The 18,449-nt window shown below is 48.8% G+C and overlaps 1 protein-coding gene across 4 annotated transcripts in view; it reads left to right on the forward strand.

Annotated features, from left to right (window-relative positions):
• The first annotated feature begins 2,744 nt into the window (after positions 1-2,744).
• The window catches only part of LOC132819616 (zinc finger protein 395-like), a 28,738-nt gene continuing 13,033 nt past the window's right edge, over positions 2,745-18,449 (forward strand). For 2 of the 4 annotated variants that reach the window (XM_060831193.1, XM_060831196.1), the window contains exons 1-5: positions 6,927-7,394; positions 11,439-11,696; positions 12,705-12,955; positions 17,084-17,190; positions 17,438-17,625. In XM_060831193.1, the coding sequence (XP_060687176.1) occupies positions 11,445-11,696; positions 12,705-12,955; positions 17,084-17,190; positions 17,438-17,625 (798 nt within the window). In that variant the 5' untranslated portion in view covers positions 6,927-7,394; positions 11,439-11,444. Of the gene's footprint in view, positions 2,843-6,926; positions 7,395-11,438; positions 11,697-12,704; positions 12,956-17,083; positions 17,191-17,437; positions 17,626-18,449 lie in introns of those variants that run through there. The other 2 variants (XM_060831195.1, XM_060831194.1) reach the window with 2 other exon arrangements.

An 18,449-nucleotide genomic window follows, 5' to 3' on the forward strand; every position in this document is an offset into this window, starting at 1 on the left:
GTTGTAGGAACTGCACTCATTCAGGCAAGTGCAGAATATTCCATCACACTCCTGACTTCTGGGTTATGGAGTTATAGAGTAACACAGCATGTAAACAGGCATTTCAGCCCAGACTGGTTCATGCTGACCATGGTGCCTACTCAGCTAGTGCCAAGTGCCCACATTTGGTCTATGTCCCTCTGAACCCTTCACATCCATGTACCTATCAAACACTTTTTAAAATGTTGTGATGACTCTACCTGACCTGACTATTTTCTCTGGCAGCCCTTTACGCACTACTCTCTGCGTGAAAAATTTGCCCCTAAGGTTCTTCCTAAGCCGTTCCCCTCTCACCTTAAACCGATGCCCTCTAGTTTTCAATTTCCTATCTCTGGGAAAAAGACTATATGCATTCATCCTATCTATGCTCCTCATGATTTTATACACCTCAATAAAGTCACTCCTCATTCTCCTGCGTTCCAAGGAATAAAGTCCTACCCTGGATAACCTCTCCTGAGAACTCAGGCCTACTAGTCCTGGTAACACCCTCCTAAATCTTCTTTGCACTCTCTCCAGTTTAATGATATCTTTTCCGATAACAGAGTGACCAAACTGTTCACAATGCTCCAAATGTAGTTTCACCAATGACTTATACATCTGTAACACAATGTCTCAACTCCTATACTTTAACCGATGAAGGCCAGCATGCTAAATGTCTTCTTCACCACCCTGTCGACTTGTGATGCCACTTTCAACAAACTATGTACTTATACTCCTAGGTCCCTTTGTTCCAAAACACTCCTCGTGACCTTACCATTTACCATATAAGTCCTAACTCGGTTTGATGTTCCAAAGTGCAACATTTCACACTTATCTGTATTGAATTGCATTTGCCAATCCTTAGCCCACTAACCCATTCTGATCAAGATCCCTGTGTAATTTTTGATAACCTTCCTCACTATCGACAATACCTCCTAATTTTGTATCATCCCCAATGAGTGTCAAGCATTAAGTCAAGGAGGTGAGAGTGACCCTAAATGCAACAATTAATGGTCTGTATCGAGCCCATAGACTGGGAATTCACTCTGTATGTGCACATCAGAGAATTCTGCACGTCCTGCCTTGATTTTATGCATGTTATGCCCCACATTCTATTTATGTGTTTAGGTTTCTTTGGGTTGGTGATGTCATTTCTGATTTTTATTCTCATGTGTTTGTTGATAAAGTTCCGGCTGGAATGCCATGCTTCTAGGAATTCTCGTAGATGTCTCTGTTTGGCTTGTCTTAGGGTGGATGTGTTGAGCCAGTCAAAGTGAGGTCCTTCCTCACCTCTATGAAAGGATACTAGTGATAGTGGGTCATGTCTTTTAACATTCCAATTGGAACTCTATCAACAAACACATCGATTTGAATCCCATCTACGAGCCTCTGAAAAAAAGAATGGGAAATGACATCACCAACTCAAAGAAACCGAAACACAGAAATAGAAAGTGGGACATAACACCAGCGCTACAGCAGGGGACTCACTGATGAGGTTACCTAGTATGGTGACAAAACAACTGTCGGAGGGTCAGTGCTGAGTGAGTACTGCACTGTCGGAAGATCAGGGCTGAGGGAGTGCCACACTGTCGGAGGATCAGTGCTGAGGGATTGCCGCACTGTCAGAGGGTCAGTGCTGAGGGAGCACCGCAATGTTGGAAGGTCAGTGCTGAGGGAGCACCACACTGTCGGAGGTTCAGGGCTTAGGAGGTGCCTCACTGTCGCAGGGTCAGTGCTGAGGGAGTGATGCACTGTCGGAGGTTCAGTGCTGAGGGAGTGGCGAACTGTCAGGGGATCAGTGCTGAGGGAGTGCCGCACTATCGAAAGGTCAGTGCTGAGGGAGCACTGCACTGTCAGACGGTCAGTGCTGAGTCAGTACTGCACTGTCGGAGGGTCAGTGCTGAGGGAGTGCCGCATTGTCGGAGGGTCAGTGCTGAGGGAGTGGCACACTGTCGGACGGTCAGTGCTGAGGGAGTGCCGCATTGTCGGTCAGTGCTGGGGGAGCGCTGCACTGTCTTAGGGTCAGTGCTTAGAGAGCGCCGCACTGTCGAAGGGTCAGTGCTGAGGGAGTGCCGCATTGTCAGAGGGTCAGTACTGAGGGAGTGCCGCACTGTCGAAGGGTCAGTGCTGAGGAAGTGCTGCACTGTCGGATGGTCAGTGCTGAGGGCGTGCCGCATTGTCGGAGGGTCAATACTGAGGGAGTGCTGCACTATCAGAGGGTCGGTGCTGAGGGAGCACCTCATTGTCAGAGGGTCAGTGCTGAGGAAGCGCCAGAGGGTCAGTACTGAGGGAGCACCACATTGTCTGAAGGTCAGTGCTGAGGGAGCACCTCACTGTCAGAGGGTCAGTGCTAAGGGAGTGCTACACTGTCAGAGGATCATTAGATTAGATTACTTACAGTGTGGAAACAGGCCCTTCGGCCCAACAAGTCCACACTGACCCGCCGAAGCGCAACCCACCCATACCCCTACATTTACCCCTTACCTAACACTACGGGCAATTTAGCATGGCCAATTTACCTGACCCGCACATCTTTGGACTGTGGGAGGAAACCGGAGCACCCGGAGGAAACCCACGCAGACACGGGGAGAACGTACAAACTCCACACAGTCAGTCGCCTGAGTCGGGAATTGAACCCGGGTCTCAGGCGCTGTGAGGCAGCAGTGCTAACCACTGTGCCACCGTGCCGCCCACCAGTGCTGAGGGACCGCCACAATGTCGGAGGGTCAGTGCTGAGGAAGTGCTCCACTGTCGGAGGGTCAGTGCTGAAGGAGTGTGGCACTGTCGGAGGCTCAGTGCTGAGGGAGTGCCGCACTGTCGGAGGGTCAGTACAGAGGGAGTGGGCCCTGGGTGGTGTACTCTGACCTGGAATCACCTCCCCGCCCCCTCCTGTTATCTCTCTGCAGACTCCCTGTAATCGCTGCTCATTACTGACCGGCCCACTGTGAGCCAGGGTCTCCTTACCTTAGCCTGTGCTGAGCTGGATTCTGTGTAGCGCTGCTGCTGCTGCTGCTAGTGATTGACCCTGTGCAGGCTGCTGGAGAAATGGGGTGCAACTAACTGTCCAAAAATAGCCGAGTGGCGGCTTTGCGATTGTGAACTGTGTGTGTACGAGTGAGTTAGGCAGGGGGTTACAGCCGGGATCCCGCTGTGCTCTGTACGCTGTGTCCCTGGGAGGGGCTGCGATGTGAGAGTTGGCACGTACGCGGGAGCAGGGAATGAGGGAGGAGCTGGCCGGAGGTACACGGAATCACTGAACACTCACGATCCGCACGGAACTGCTGTTGCTGCTGGGGACAGGGGGAACACACCACTCCAAGTATAGGCAACACAACCTCATCCTCCGGGGTTATCCTCGCCCACCCACACTGAGGACCATGGGGGAGGGGTATGATGTGTGTGTGTCTTGGGGGGGTAAGGGAACACTTGCAAAGGTGAATTATCAGCAACTGGAATCACAGGCACACATATATCCCCCAGGACGTTCCTGCGCCAGCTCCTGGGGGAGTTTTCTGATTAAGTGTCAGATTGTGTCATTGGGTCAATCCGGGATTCAGTCCAGACTCAGGCCCTACCTTGATCTTCCCTCCCAGAGAATCACCTGCGGCTCCCACTCCAGGACTCACTGGGTGGGGAGGGGTGGGGGGGGGGGGGTGGTAATGGATTCAGAATCATGCCCCATTTCCCATTTAAACTCATCCCCACCCCCTCACATCCCAAATCCCTCTTCCAGTTTCTCTCATTGTACATCATCCTCTGTTTCCTATCCTCTCCCTATTCCCCCTCCCTCTTCCCCATCCCCCTCCCCATTCCCATCCGTCTCCTGCCCTATCCCTCTCCCTATTCGCAGTCCCTACCCCTATTCCCAATTCCTGGCTCTACCCTCTCCCTATTCCTCATCCCTGTCTCTGTTCCCCATCCCTCTCTGTATGCCCTATCCCTCTCCCAGACCCCCTCCCTAGTCCCTGTCCCTCTCTCCATATCTCTCTGTGTTCTTTATCCCTATATCTCTCCGTATTCCCTATCCCTCTTCCTATTCCCAATCCCCGTTCATTCACAGCTCGAGCCGCGTGTTATGTGCTGTTTACAACCAGGAGAACAAACTACTCACAAAAGCCGGCCCGGAGTATCCATACAGCTCGGAACCGCATCCAAACTCCCACTGTCATTGCTACACCCCCCAGTTTAAAATTACAATTTAAATAGGGGCCGACTAGCCTCACGCATTGTTGGAAACTGTGGAAATCAATTATTAAGGATGTCACAGAGTCATAGAATCATAGAGATGTACAGCATGGAAACTAGACCCTTCGGTCCAACCTGTCCTTGCTGACCATATATCCCAACCCAACCTAGTCCCACCTGCCAGCACCCGGCCCATATTCCTCCAAACCCTTCCTATTCATTAACCCATCCAGATGCATTTTAAATATTGCAATTGTACCAGCCTCCACCACATCCTCTGGCAGCTCATTCCATTCACGTACCACCCTCTGTGTGAAAAGGTTGCCCCTTAGGTCTCTTTTATATCTTTCCCCTCTCACCCTAAACCTATGCCCTCTAGTTCTGGACTCCCCGAGCCCCAGGGAAAAGGCTTTGCCTATTTACCCTATCCTTGCCCCTCATGAGTACATTTGGAAAATCGTAATCTAATCAAGCAGAGTCCGTGTGGCTTCATGAATAGTTACTGACTAATTTATTAGAGATTTTTGAGGAAGATTCAATCAGAGTGAATCAAGGGGAAACCAGTAAATGTGTTGTGTTGGACTTCCAGGAGGCATGTGACAAGGGATCTAACAAGAGGTTGTCATTTGATGATGTTGGAAGGAATATATTCATCATGTGGAGAGTGGTGCATGTATGGAATGAGCTGCCAGAGGAAGTGACGGAGACTGGTACAATTACAGCATTTAAAAGGCATCTGGATGGGTAAATGAGGAGGAAGGGTTTCGAGGGGTATGAGCCAACTGCTGGCAAATGGGTCTAGATTAACGTAGGACATCTGGTTGGCATGGATGAGTTGGACCGAAGGGCCTGTTTCTGTGCTGTACATATCCATGTTGCAGCTTTAGCAGTTTCTCTGCATTTAAATAATACTGTTCTTTTGTTCTCACTTTCAAAATGAACAACTTCACAATATCCCACATTATGCTCCATTTGCCAACATTTTACCTGCTCTCTTAACCAATGACTCTCTCTCTCTCTATAAAGTTAAAAATCACACAACACCAGGTTATAGTCCAACAGGTTTATTTGGCAGCACTAGCTTTTGAAGTGCTGAATTTTCGATTCAGTCTTTCATCTTTTCGAATGAGATGTACATCCCATTCTAAAAGATGAAAGACTGAATCGAAAATTGTTTAATGTATCATTACATCTCCATGACACTGTACTGTGGCTATAAATTCTGTGTCTTATGGTCTTATGGTCTCACAACTACCAGATGAAGGAGCAGTGCTCTGGATGCTAGTGCCTCCAAATAAATCAGTTGGACTGTAATCTGGTGTTGTGTGATTTTTAACTTTGTCCACCTCAGTCCAAAACGGCATCTCCAAGTCTCTCTATAAATTGGTCATATCCCTCTTACAAACTGCCTTTCCATCTATTTTATTGTGTCATCTGGAAATATTTCTACAATTCATTGGGTTCCTTTCTCCCAGTCATTAATATTAATTGTGAACAGTTGTGGTCCCAGCACTGATCCCTGTGAAATCCCACTGGTCACAGGTCACCAACCTGAAAAATAACCCTTTTATCCCCTCTTGCTGTTTCCTGCCCGTGGTGATGGGTTGGGGTAGTGGTGGGTTTGGGATGGTGATGGGTTGGGGTGGTGGTGGGTTTGGGGTGGTGATAGGTTTGGGGATAGTGATGGGCTTGTGGTGATGGGTTTGAGGTGGTGATGGGTTGTGGTGGTGTTGGGTTGTGGTGGTGATGCGTTTGGGGTGGTGATGTGTTTGGGATGGTGATGTGTTTGGGGTGGTGATGGGTTTGGGGTGGTGATGAGGTGGGGTGGTGATGGGTTTGGGGTGGTGATGGGTTTGGGGTGGTGATGAGGTGGGGTGGTGATGGGTTTGGGGTGGTGATGGGTTGGGGTGTTGATGGGTTTGGGGTGGTGATGGGTTGGGTTGGTGATGGGTTTGGGGTGGTGATGGGGTGGGGTAGTGATGGGTTGGGGTGGTGATGGGTTTAGGGTGGTGATGGGGTGGGGTGGTGATGGGTTTGGGGTGGTGATGGGGTGGGGTGGTGACGGGTTTGGGGTGGTGATGGTTGGGGTGTGATGAGTTTGAGGTGGTTATGGGTTGTGGTGGTGATGAGTTGTGGTGGTGATGCGTTTGGGGTGGTGATGGGTTGGGGTGGTGATGGGTTTGGGGTGTTGATGGGTTGGGGTGGTGATGGGTTTGGGGTGGCGATGCGTTTTGGGGTGGTGATGGGTTTGGGGTGGTGATGGGGTAGGGTGGTGATGGGTTTGGGGTGGTGATGGGTTGGGGTAGTGGGTTTGTGGTGGCGATGTGTTTGGGGTGGCGATGGGTTTGGGGTGGTTATGGGGGGTGGTGATGGGTTTGGGGTGGTGATGGGTTGGGGTGGTTATGGGGTGGGGTGGCGATGCGTTTGGGGTGGTGATGGGTTGGGGTAGTGGTGGGTTTGGGGTGGGGTTCATTGGGGATTAGTTGGGGTTGCGGATGGGGATGGGTTTGAGGATGGGGTGAATCCTCGGCTGGGGAAATGGTGGATTTGTGGGATGATGTGTTTCCGTGCTCTCTGACTCTGTCTATGATAACACCCTGTACTGGATCCAGATCCGGATTACTGTGGCATTCCGCTCCGGGACTTCAGTCGCTCTCGCCACATCTGGGCAGAGTTAAAGGTCTGAGCGAACCGCGGCTTTTCAGATCGAAGCGAAACCGGACTGGGATAGCACCGGGACAGAGCAGGATTGGACCGGGGCAGAGCAGGATTGGACCGGGGCAGAGTTGGATAGCACCGGGACAGAACAGGATTGGATCGGGGCAGAGTTGGATAGCACCGGGACAGAGCAGGATTGGATCGGGGCAGAGTTGGATAGCACCGGGACAGAGCAGGATTGGATCGGGGCAGAGTTGGACAGCACCGGGACAGAGCAGGATTGGACCGGGACAGAGTTGGACAGAACCAGGATAGCACCGGTTCAGAGCCGGTTAGCACCGCATTAGGACCGGGATAGAGCGGGTTCGCGTCGGGACAGGACCGGCACAGGGTGGGATTGAATCTGAAAAGGAAGGGCTACAACCGGGCTAGGACCCTGTGGAACGAGATAGGAGCTGTACTGAAGCGGGTTTGACCCGGGATTAGAGCGGGACCCACGCAGTTCCAGGGCAAATGCTGCAGCGTGGACCCAGGTAATTCAGTCTGAACCCATTCATTCCCCACAGATCAACAAGCGCCTCCCTGGGAAGGTACACCGTCTGTCTGTGCCTGTATATCTCTCTGTCTCCCTCTCTGTGTTTCTCAAACTTCTGCATTTCACTGTAATCGCTACCACCCAATTATCACTCCCGGTTCCCGCTCAATGCCCAGCTCCATTGCCAATGATTACCCCCTTGGCTCAGGGGCTGCAAAGATCACTTGAATACCACCATACCCCACCCCCTCCCACAGACACCGCCCTCAGCACAACCACACACTCTCTCTGTCTCTCCCTCTCTCTCTCACACACCCTGACATTCTCACGCTCTCACTCTCGCTGACTCCTGCAGAGTAAACGTGTGGAAAGGCAAGTTTTTTTTTGCTGAATTCAAATGGGGCATTCCGCCAGGTTACCTGCTCGATGGTACTATCACTGGACAGTCAACCAGGAGAGCCAGGGAATATTCTGGGGACCCGGGTTCAAATCTCACCATGGCAGATGTTGGAATTTGAATTTGCTATTAAACCTGGGATTAAGTGTGTAATGATGATCATGGAACTACTGTTGATTGTCACCAAGCCCATCTGGTCACTAATGTCCTTCAGGGAGGGAAAGTGCCATCCTTACCTGGTCTGGCCTACATGTGACTCCAGACCCACGGCCATGTGGTTGATTCTCAATTGTCCTATGGGCACAGGGATGGGCAATAAATACTGGTCTAGCCACCCTTGCCTTCATTCTATGAATGAATTTTAAAAAACTGTGAACAAGTGAGAAATTAAATTAAATTAATTTTTAATTAAAATGAATTTAAAATGAGAATGAAGAGGAGGTGGTGGTACTCTTTGATGAGATTGTGTCTATGAGGATTTTGGAAAGTTAACAGGTTCCGCCTGAAGGACACTGAAGTTTTAAGATGGAGATTGCAGAGGGTCAAATGAAGCGTGTCCAGAGGCTGGAACAGCCCTGTGAGAGGGGGAATGTGGGGGAGGGGCTGGGAGCAGGAATTTTTGTGAAGGAAAATTCCATCAGAAGCTTTCCCCTGGAGTTGGGAATGTGATGTTGATTCTGGGGCTGAGAGTGGAATGGGATCAGGATAGAGTGGCAGAATGGGCTCTTCACACCTTTTGAATCTTATTTAGATTTTGTGTTTTTGCATTATTGTGTGTTTTGGAGTCAATCCAATAACATCATTCTCATTCCAACACCCTCCTGTTCAATCTCCTGCTAGGACATGCAGGATGGGGTGAATAGTCTCCTGCACTATAATGATTTTGTGATTCCACCCTCGAAAAACTGAAACTCGTTAACAATGTCTGTGTCCCAGCTCAGTCATCAAGCCCTTGTTTCCTGATCTCTCCCTGTAAATCACTCTCACAGGACCAGCAATACCTCACCCTTAAGTTCAAATCTCCCCCATGCTCTCACCTCCTCTCTATCACTGCCACCTCCTCTGAAAGCATTGCTTTCCCCTTCATGGCCACACAAGTAAGATAGGGTATTAAAGAAGTTGCTTTTATTGGTCAGGGAACTGAGTACAAGAGGTAGGATGTTATGTTGCAGCTTTATAAGACTTTGGTGAGATCACACTTAGAGCATTGTGTTCAGTTCTCTGGTCACCACATTACAGGAAAGATGTGGAGGCTTTAGAGAGGGTGCAGAGGAAGTTTACCAGGATGCTGCCTGGATTAGAGGTTATGAGCTACGAGGACAGGCTAGAAAAAACGCTGCTTGTTTTCCCTTGAGTGGTGGAAGCTGAAGGTAGACTTGATCGAAGTTTAGAAAATTATGAGATGCATTGATAGGACTCTTACTGTCAATTCTATTTCCAGAATCATAGTGTCTAACTCTAGGGGGCATGCATTTAAAGTGAAAGGGGGAAAAACCAAAAGAAATGTGAGGGCCAAGCCTTTTACAGAGTGGTAGAAGTCTGGCACTTACTGCAGAGGTGGTGATGGAGCCAGATACAACAGAGGATTTAAAGAGACTGTTAGATAAGCACATGAATATTCAAGGAATGGAAAGATATGGACCAAGGGCCGGCAGAAGGAATTAATTTCATTTGGCGTCATGTTCAGCATAACATCATGGGCCAAAGGCCCCATTCTCCTGCTGTACTGTTCTATATTCTGTATATTCTCCAATTTGCCCTCACGTACAATTTCCCCCTTTCTCTCACTCCAACATTGTCGCTCTACCTTCAGTTTTGGAATTCCACCTCTGACATCTTTGCCTTCCCTTAAGATGCATCTTAAAATCTTTTTGATTGAAGTTCACTTACAGTGGGAATATTAGAGGCTTGTAAGAATAGTACAGGAATAATCACGGGTGTTTTGTATATACATACAGTGTGGATTAATCAAGGCAAGGGTAGCTGCAGGAGAGAGCTCAATGTATTCAAGATTGTTTCTGGGAGTAGTATGTTATGGAACTAGCTGGAGAGCAGGCTATTTTGGACTTGGTAATGTACATTAAGGTGGCATTAATTAATGATCTCAGAAAAGCATCCTCTAGGAAGGAAGGATCATTGTATGCCAGAATTTGAAATACATTTGAAGGGTGAGAAACTGGAGTCCCACATTAGTGTTTTGGAGTTAAACAAAAGTAATTACAGAGACAAGGACAGATTTGGTGGTAGTGGACTGGACAGCAAGACAAGTATAACTAATGGGAATCATTTTATTGTTCATAGATTCCCTACAGTACAGATTGAGGCCATTCAGCCCTTTAAGTCTGCACCAAATATCCAAAGATTCTCTCCCTTATCCTTCCATTTACTATGGCCAATCTGCCTAGCTTGCACATCTCTGCACATTATGGGGCAATTTCCTATGGCCAATCCACCTAACCTGTGCATGTTTGTACTGTTGGAGGAAACTGGAGCACCTGGAGACTGGGGGAATGTGCAATCTCCATACAAACAATTGCTGAAGGCTACAATCTAACCCAAATCCTGGGTTCATGTGTTATGAGGCAGCAGTGAGTCACTATGTCAGGACAGTCGATGAGGTGTAGCAGATGTTTAAGGAAATAATTTATCCCAACTAAAATATAATCTAGAAAGGAAGAAAGATTGTAAGAGAGGAATAAATCATCCATGGCTAAGCAAGGATATTAAAGATAATACAAAAACAAAAGCATACAATTTTGCAAAGGCAAGAGGCAGGCTGGAAGATTGGGAAATAAACTTTCTCACTTAGTGAGTCATTAGAGAATAGAGCACATTGTCTGGAAATGTGATGGAGAGCATATTCAACTGAGGCTTTCAAGAGGGGCATTGGCTAGTTATTTCGATAGAAATGGTCTGTAGAAATATGGGTAAAAGGCAGGAGATTGGCACTAAGTAATAGCATCAGATTAAATAATACAGCCAGGACAAGCATAATGGACTGCATGGCCTCCTTCTGCACTACATTAATTCTGTGATTCAAGGGAAACTCTCCACCACAAGGGGACAGGGTGAAAAGTCTACAAAGGCGGTTGCCACGTCATCCACTGAGGGGCAGATAGTTTTGTCCTCCCCACAGAAGGTTTGGAAGTGAGGGAGAAATGTCTTCCTGTGGCGATCCTTCTGTCCCTCTGACCCCATCCGTATGTGTTCCCTCGGAGCAGGAATCAGTCGGACTCCAGACTGGGCACGGTTCGGTGCCAGTCCAGAGATTTCATGCCCATTTTGGTCAGGTCTCAATGTGCAGATGTTTGAATCTAAAGTTCACACTGTTATGGGTGGATTCGGACTCACACTGTCTGGATTATTAGTCTCAGATTTGACTAATTCACAATGTTTGAGTCCGAAGCCCCTCCCCTATCGCAGGCTTCCCCTGGTTTGGCTGAGTGTTTGAATGAAATATTGAGTGAATATTTTTGCAGTGATGATGATGAGTTTGGTGATGATTGTCACTGTTGGATGGTTGCTGGTGAGGGATTGTTCGACAGTGAATAGGTGTTTACAGTTCCCGGTAGGTGCTCAGTTGGCAGTGATGAGTTGTCAGTTTGTATCTGATGTTGGACCCTGTGTTTATTCTCTTCTGTGTAGGTGACAATGGCGAGTGTGTTGTCTCGACGTCTGGGTAAACGGTCACTGCTTGGAGCCACTGTTCACACCCTGAGTCCTTCCGGGAGTGGAATCCTTATTCCTGGTGTTATACAAGCGTACCGGCTAGATTCTGGGAAAGGCAACTCCTCCTACACTGTCTCGTTTGAGGATGGTCAGTTTAAGGAGTACAGCGAGGACAGCATCATCGGGCCAGGGTTCCAGAGTCTCTCTCGTTTCAAACTCTATCCGGGACAGAGGGTAAGTGCGGCTGTTTGCTCCTGGCTAGCTGGGTGCCTGTCTCAGGGGGTGAGGGCAGAATCCTGGGGCAGAGGGTAACTAAGGGAGGCAGTGAAAACCCCCTTTCCCTTTCTGTGTCACCACATCTCCCATTCAGACTGATGTGGGAGTTGTTCCCCTGACGTGGCTAACTCCCATTTCACAGATAGTCTCCTCGACTCTTTCCAGGGCTGAAGGGGTTAACACACAAAGAATGGTGAAACAGGTTAGAGCTCCAGCCATTGGAGTTTAGAGGAGTAAGAGGTGATCTTATTGTAACATAACAGATCCTGAGGGGACAGAATGTGATGGATACCTGGGAAATGATTCCTCTTATGAGGGAGAAGAAAACTAGGGATACAATTTCGAATCCCTACAGCGCCGATAGAGGACATTCAGCCCATCAAGTCTGCACCAACCCTCCGAAAAACATCCCACCCTATCCCCATATCTAATCCACCTAGCCTGCACACTATGGGCAATTTAGCATGGCCAATCCACCTAACCTACACATCTTTGGACTGTGAGAGGAAACTGCAGCACTCGAAGGAAACCCACGCAGATGCTGGGAGAATGTGCAAACTCCACACAGACAGTCACCCGAGGTGGGAATTGAACTCAGGTCCTTGGCACTGTGAGGCAGCAGTGCTAACCACTGAGCCACCCCTTCAAAAATAAGACTATCCCATGAGATGGAGATTTGAAATATTTTCTCTCAGAGATTTGTTAGACTCTCATCCACAGAAGCTGGTGGAGGCTGGGATTATAAATTTAAGATGAGGTTAGAGTTGGATATAGAACTTATTGAATGGTGGGACAGCCTTATAAGGGTGAGTAGCTTACCCCTGCCCTGGTGTATGGGAGGAATAGAGTAGAGAGGGTGAAGAGTTTGGTTTCTGTTGAGTGTTGGGCCCAGGGTGGATTGAATGGGTGATGTAGCTAGCACCCTCCTCCCCCTCACAAGCTGACAATGGTGGTTTCTTGGCCCAGGTTTATCTAACCCACAGTGGGCGGGAGTATGTGGGGCTGGTCGAGCAACACAATCACCTGGACAACGAGGTCCTGGTCTACGTGAAGGAGCTGGACCTGCGCTCGCTGAGGAAAATTGAAGATGTCCGATTGGCGGAGAGCCGGAAGTCACCGCGCCTCCAGGAACAGGAGAGGGAGAATCTGAGAGCAACAAGCAAACAGGCAGAGAGCAAGAGGATCCACTGCTCGGAGAGCATTGATATCCCTCCAAGGTAGGCCTGGAGTGCAGGGTGGGGAGAGGAGGAGGGGCTAGAGAACAGCTGGACCGCGTCCTATCAGCTCCAGGGTAGTTCACTGGGGATTGGTGGGTGGGTGGGGAGAGGGGGATGTGGAGGGAGGGAGAGGTTCCAAGAGAATATTCCAAGGTATTCCCAGAAAATCCCAGGATGGTTAGTGTCAGAGTCATCAAGGCATTTACAATGCAGAACAATGCCATTCACCCCATTGAAACCATGCTAGCTTCTTGTGGAATAATCTGGTCAGTCCCACATCCCTGCTATATCCCTGTATACAACAAGATCATTTCCATTGAGCCTGTGACATGTCTTTTTGAAACCAAAGATTGTTCACTGTCCAATGACCTTGCAGGTAGAGAGTTCAAGGTCATTGCCACTTGCTGGATGTAAAGATTCTTTTTCAAATTCCTCTTTCTTCTCTTGCCCAAAATCTTAAATCTATGTCTCCCTACAATTGGTTACCAGGAAGACCTTTTCCCTTGTCTGTCATATGAAAACCTCCCATAATCCTTTAAACCTCGATCTAGTCTCTCCTCAGTCTCCCTTGCTCCATGGAAGACAATCCCAGCATCTCCAGCTTAATTCTGTTCCTAATCTGGTAAATTTCCACATTAACCCAATAATATAAACATCTTTCCATTAACACTAGAGGGGTCTGCAGTCACCTGCTTTCTGACGAAAGGCTGGATTTAATCACCGTTCCAGTAGGACTTTCTGATCATTTTCATTAAGCTAAGATCCCATTACTGAAGTAATCAACTAATCTGCCTCTGTTTTGACTCCAAATTTGAAAAATGAAATATAACTATATTTACATAAGTATTGTCCTAAAAATCAACTGTTCCACAATAATTCTCTAGGGAGGAAAATCTGCTGCTCTTACCTGATCTGGCCCACAAATGACTCCAGACACAAATCAATGTGACTTATACCTGCTCTCCCAAAATCTTAGCAGGTCTCATACACTTAATGGTCCTAAGGAGTGTTGCTGAACAAAGAGACCTTGGAGTGCAGGTTCATAGCTCCTTGGACGTGGAGTCACGGGTAGATAGGTTAGTGAAGAAGGCGTTTGGTATGCTTTCCTTTATTGGTCAGAGTATTGAGTACAGAAGTTGGGAGGTCATGTTGTGGCTGTACAGGACATTGGTTAGGCCACTGTTGGAATATTGCATGCAATTCTGGTCTCCTTCCTATTGGAAAAATGCTGTGAAACTTGAAAGGGTTCAGAAAAGATTTACAAGGATGTTGCCATGGTTGGAGGATTTGAGCTATAGGGGAGGTTGAACAGGCTGGGGCTGTTTTCCCTGGAGCATCAGAGGCCGAGGGGTGACTTTTAGAGGTTTATAAAATCATGAGGGGCATGGATAGAATAAATAGACAGTCTTTTCCTTGGGGTGGGGAATCCAGAACTAGAGGGCATAGATTTAAGGTGAGAGGGGAAAGATATAAAGGAGACCCAAGAGGCAACGTTTTCACGGAGAGGGTGGTGCATGTATGGAATGAGCTGCCAGAGGAAGTGGTGGAGGCTGGTACAATTGCAACATTTAAGAGGCATCTGAGTGGGTATATGAATAGGAAGGGTTTGAAGGGATATGGGCCGGGCGCTGGCAGATAGGACTAGATTAGGTTGGGATATCTGGTTGGCATGGAGGGGTTGGACTGAAGGGTCTGTTTCCGTGCTGTACACCTCTATGACTCTATAACATAGAACAGCACAACACAGTTTAAGCTCATTGGCCTTTGATGTGTCAATGTTTTATGCTACTCTAAGATCAAACTAACCTACACTGGTTGTGCAAGCCACTCAGTTGAAGGATAGTAAGGGATGGGTAACAATTGTAGGTCCACCTCCTTCTCAGAAACCAGTCCCAGCAATCTCAGCACAAGAGGCTGCTGCATAAGATAGCAATGCATGGTGTTAAGGAAAGGGTATTAACATGGATAGAGGATTGGTTGATTAACAGGAAGCAAAGAGCGGGGACAAATGGCTGGCAATCAGTGACTAATATCGTGAGTGTGGTGCTGGAAAAGCACAGCAGATCAGGCAGCACCCGAGGAGCAGGAGAATCGACCTATCGGGCAAAAGCAATCTCCAGCATCTGCAGTCCTCACTTTTTTGCCTGATCAGTGACTAGTGGTGTGCCTCAGGGATTGGTGTTGGGACCGCAGTTATTTACAACTTATACCGATGATTTGGAGTTGGGGACCACGTGGAGAGTGTCAAAATTTGCAGCTGGGCACTCAGATGGGTGTTGGAACAATGTGTGCAGAGGACTGTGAAACTTTGCAGAGGAACATGGATACACTGAGTGAGTGGGCAAGGGTCTGGCAGATGGAATAACAATGTTCATAAATGTGAAGTCATACATTTTGGTAGGAGTCATAGTAAAAAGGATTATTAATTGAATGGTAAAAAGCTGCAGCCTGCTGCTATACAGAGGGACCTGGGTGTCCTTCTGCATGAATCATAGAGGGTTGGGCTGCAGGTACAACAGGTAATTAGGAAGGCAAATGGAATTTGTCCTTCATTGTTAAAGTGATTGATTTTAAAAGCAGGGAGGTTATGTTACAGCTGTACAAGGTGCTGGTGAGGCCACACCTGGAGTACTGTGTGCAGACTTGGTCTCCTTATTGATGAAAGGATGGGCGGCACGGTGGCACAGTGGTTAGCACTGCTGCCTCACAGCGCCTGAGACCCGGGTTCATTTCCCGACTCAGGCGACTGACTGTGTGGAGTTTGCACGTTCTCCCTGTGTCTGCGTGGGTTTCCTCCGGGTGCTCCGGTTTCCTCCCACAGTCCAAAGATGTGCGGGTCAGGTGAATTGGCCATGCTAAATTGCCCGTAGTGTTAGGTAAGGGGTAAATATAGGGGTATGGGTGGGCGGCGGGTCGGTGTGGACTTGTTGGGCCGAAGGGCCTGTTTCCACACTGTAAGTAATCTAATCTAAACTGGTACTGGAGGGGGTGCATTCTGGGTTGATTCCGGAGTTGACAGGGTTGGGTTATGAGGAGAGACTGAGTAAACTGGGATTATATTCATTGGAATTCAGAAGAATGGGGGAGGGGGGAGGCCTCGAACAGAAACACATAAAATTAAGAAGGGAATTGATAAGATAGAAGTAGCGAGGATGTTTCCATTAGCAGATGAAGCTAGGGCAAGAGGGCATGGCTTCAAGGTTAGAGGAAGCAGGTTTAGAACTGAATCAAAAAGGAACTTCTTCACCAGAGAGTTGGGAATCTATGGAATTCCTTCTCCTGTGAAGTAATTGACGTTACTTCAGTAGAAGTTTTTTAAAGCTAAGGTGGAGTTTTTTTGAACAGTAAAGGGATTAAAGGTTATGGTGAGAGGGCGGGTAGGTGGTGCTGAGTCCATGAAAAGATCAGCCATGATCTTATTGAATGGGGGAGCAGGCTCGAAGGGCCAGATGGCCTCCTCCTGCTCCTGGTTCTTATGGTCTTATTGGAAATGGACTAGTCAATGAAGTACCCCTGGACCCCCCTACCCTGAATGTAGTAGCCAGAGAGCGGGGGATTGCAGGTTTGTGGGGGGGGGGGGGAGTAGGAACAGCCCTATTCTCCTGCTGAGTTAACAGAGTGAATCCAGCTGCCGGGACACAGTAGGGAGCTTGATTGAGGTGTAGTGTTAAACAAAATCTCTGTTAATACTGTGCAGCTGCTTGGTAAATTCTGGGCCCTGTTAGATGACAATACAACCATATGGAGGGGAAGTAGGCCATTCAGCCCATCTGGAAAGGGCATTTCATTTTAATAAAAACTTTATACATTCATGGGACATGGGTGTTGCTGTCTGGATTTTGACCTAACGACACATTTCCAAGTCAGGATGGTGAGTGGCTTGAGGGGGTTCTTGCAGGGGGTGGTGTTCCCATGAATCTGCTGCCAATGTCCCTCTGAATTGAAATGGTTGTGTGTTTGGAAGGTGCTGTCTGAGGATATTTGGTGAATTTCTCCAGTTTATCTTGTAGATAGTACACACTGCTGCTACTGAGCATCAGTGGTGGAGGGAGTGGATGTTTATGGTTGTGGATATTGAAAGCTCCCATTTGATATCAGTGACTAACTCTCATTTCTGATCTTATCCAGAGGCCCAGGAATGGTCGATATGGATGAAGTCATGGCAGCCATGGTACTGACCAGTTTGTCATCCAGCCCATTGGTCAACAGCCCTCTGAACAGCAGCACCATGCCAGGTAGGAACACCGATGTCTACAGAGCACCAGCAAGCTGAGGGGGTGTCCTAATGGGCCCACCAGGGTCTGTGTACCCAGTGCAGGGCACTGTGTGGCTGTCTGAGCTGGTATAGTTATTGCCTGTCCCAGCTCTCCTGCACACAGTCTAACTGCACTCAAAGCTGTGGGGCCCAGGCACATTGCCCCGGGAACAGTGGGGTAAGCAGTGAGTGAGTGAACCCTCTTGTATGTTTTGTCCCTGTGTCAGGATTGGCTGAATCGGGGAGTGAGACCACGAGTGGGAGCAGTGGCAAATGGAGCTGGGGCAGCGATACCCCCTCTCCCTCCACACCACCATTCGGCCAGTCTGCTGGGCTAGCCCAGGGAGGGGATGGCTCCGAACGACATGGCACACAGCCGCTGCTGCTCGAGGAACCAACAGCTCGCAAACGGAAGGTGAGTGGTGGGGAGTTGGGGGGTGTGGGTTGGGGGAAAGCGAGTGTGGGGAGGGACGTGATAGGGTGGGGGAAGAGGCTGGGGAACAGGCTGGGGGAAAGAGAGCGGGAGGGTGTGGGGGGGAAGAGAACGGGAGGATGTGGGGGGGAGGGTTGGTGTGTTTGGGGGCAGAAATTTAGGGATGTGTGGGGGTGGCAGAGAGCTGGGGGTGGTGTGGAGGGGGTAGAATGGAGTGGGGGGTGTGTGGGGGTAAGGGAGTAGGGGGGTAAGGGTAAGGGAGTGGGGTGGGGAGAAAGTAGTTGGGTGTGGGGGAAGAGAGTTGGGGGTGTGTGGGGGAAAGGGAGAAGGGGGTGGGGGTAAGACAGCAAGGTTTGGGAAAGGGGGTGAGGGGTGGGGGTAGGAGCAACAGACCTGTGGAGGGTCTGGGGGCTAAGGGAGACAGCAGTATTAGATCCCTAAGTGTTTGACCTCAGCATCATTTTCCTGTCCATTCCTCATAGCCCTACGCAGTGTCTGTTTCAGTAACTGACCAATGCCCCTCTTGAATGCCTCAGTTGAACCCATCTTCTATCCCATTTCCAGCCAGCCCATCCCATATTGTCACGACTCACTGGGTGAAAATGTTTGTTTCTCACATCACGTTTGCATCTTTTACAAAACATTTTAAAATTTGACCCAGGTCTGACTTCCTCCCTCTCCACTCTGTCTAGCTTCTTCAGAAGTTTGAAAAGCCATAAGACCATCAGAATTAGGAGCAAAATGAGGCCATTCAGCCCATTCAGTCTGCTCTGCCATTTGGTCATGGCTGATATGTTCCTCAACCC

The sequence above is a fragment of the Hemiscyllium ocellatum genome, chromosome 10 (genome assembly GCF_020745735.1).
Source record: "Hemiscyllium ocellatum isolate sHemOce1 chromosome 10, sHemOce1.pat.X.cur, whole genome shotgun sequence".
Taxonomy (NCBI): Eukaryota; Metazoa; Chordata; class Chondrichthyes; order Orectolobiformes; family Hemiscylliidae; genus Hemiscyllium; species Hemiscyllium ocellatum.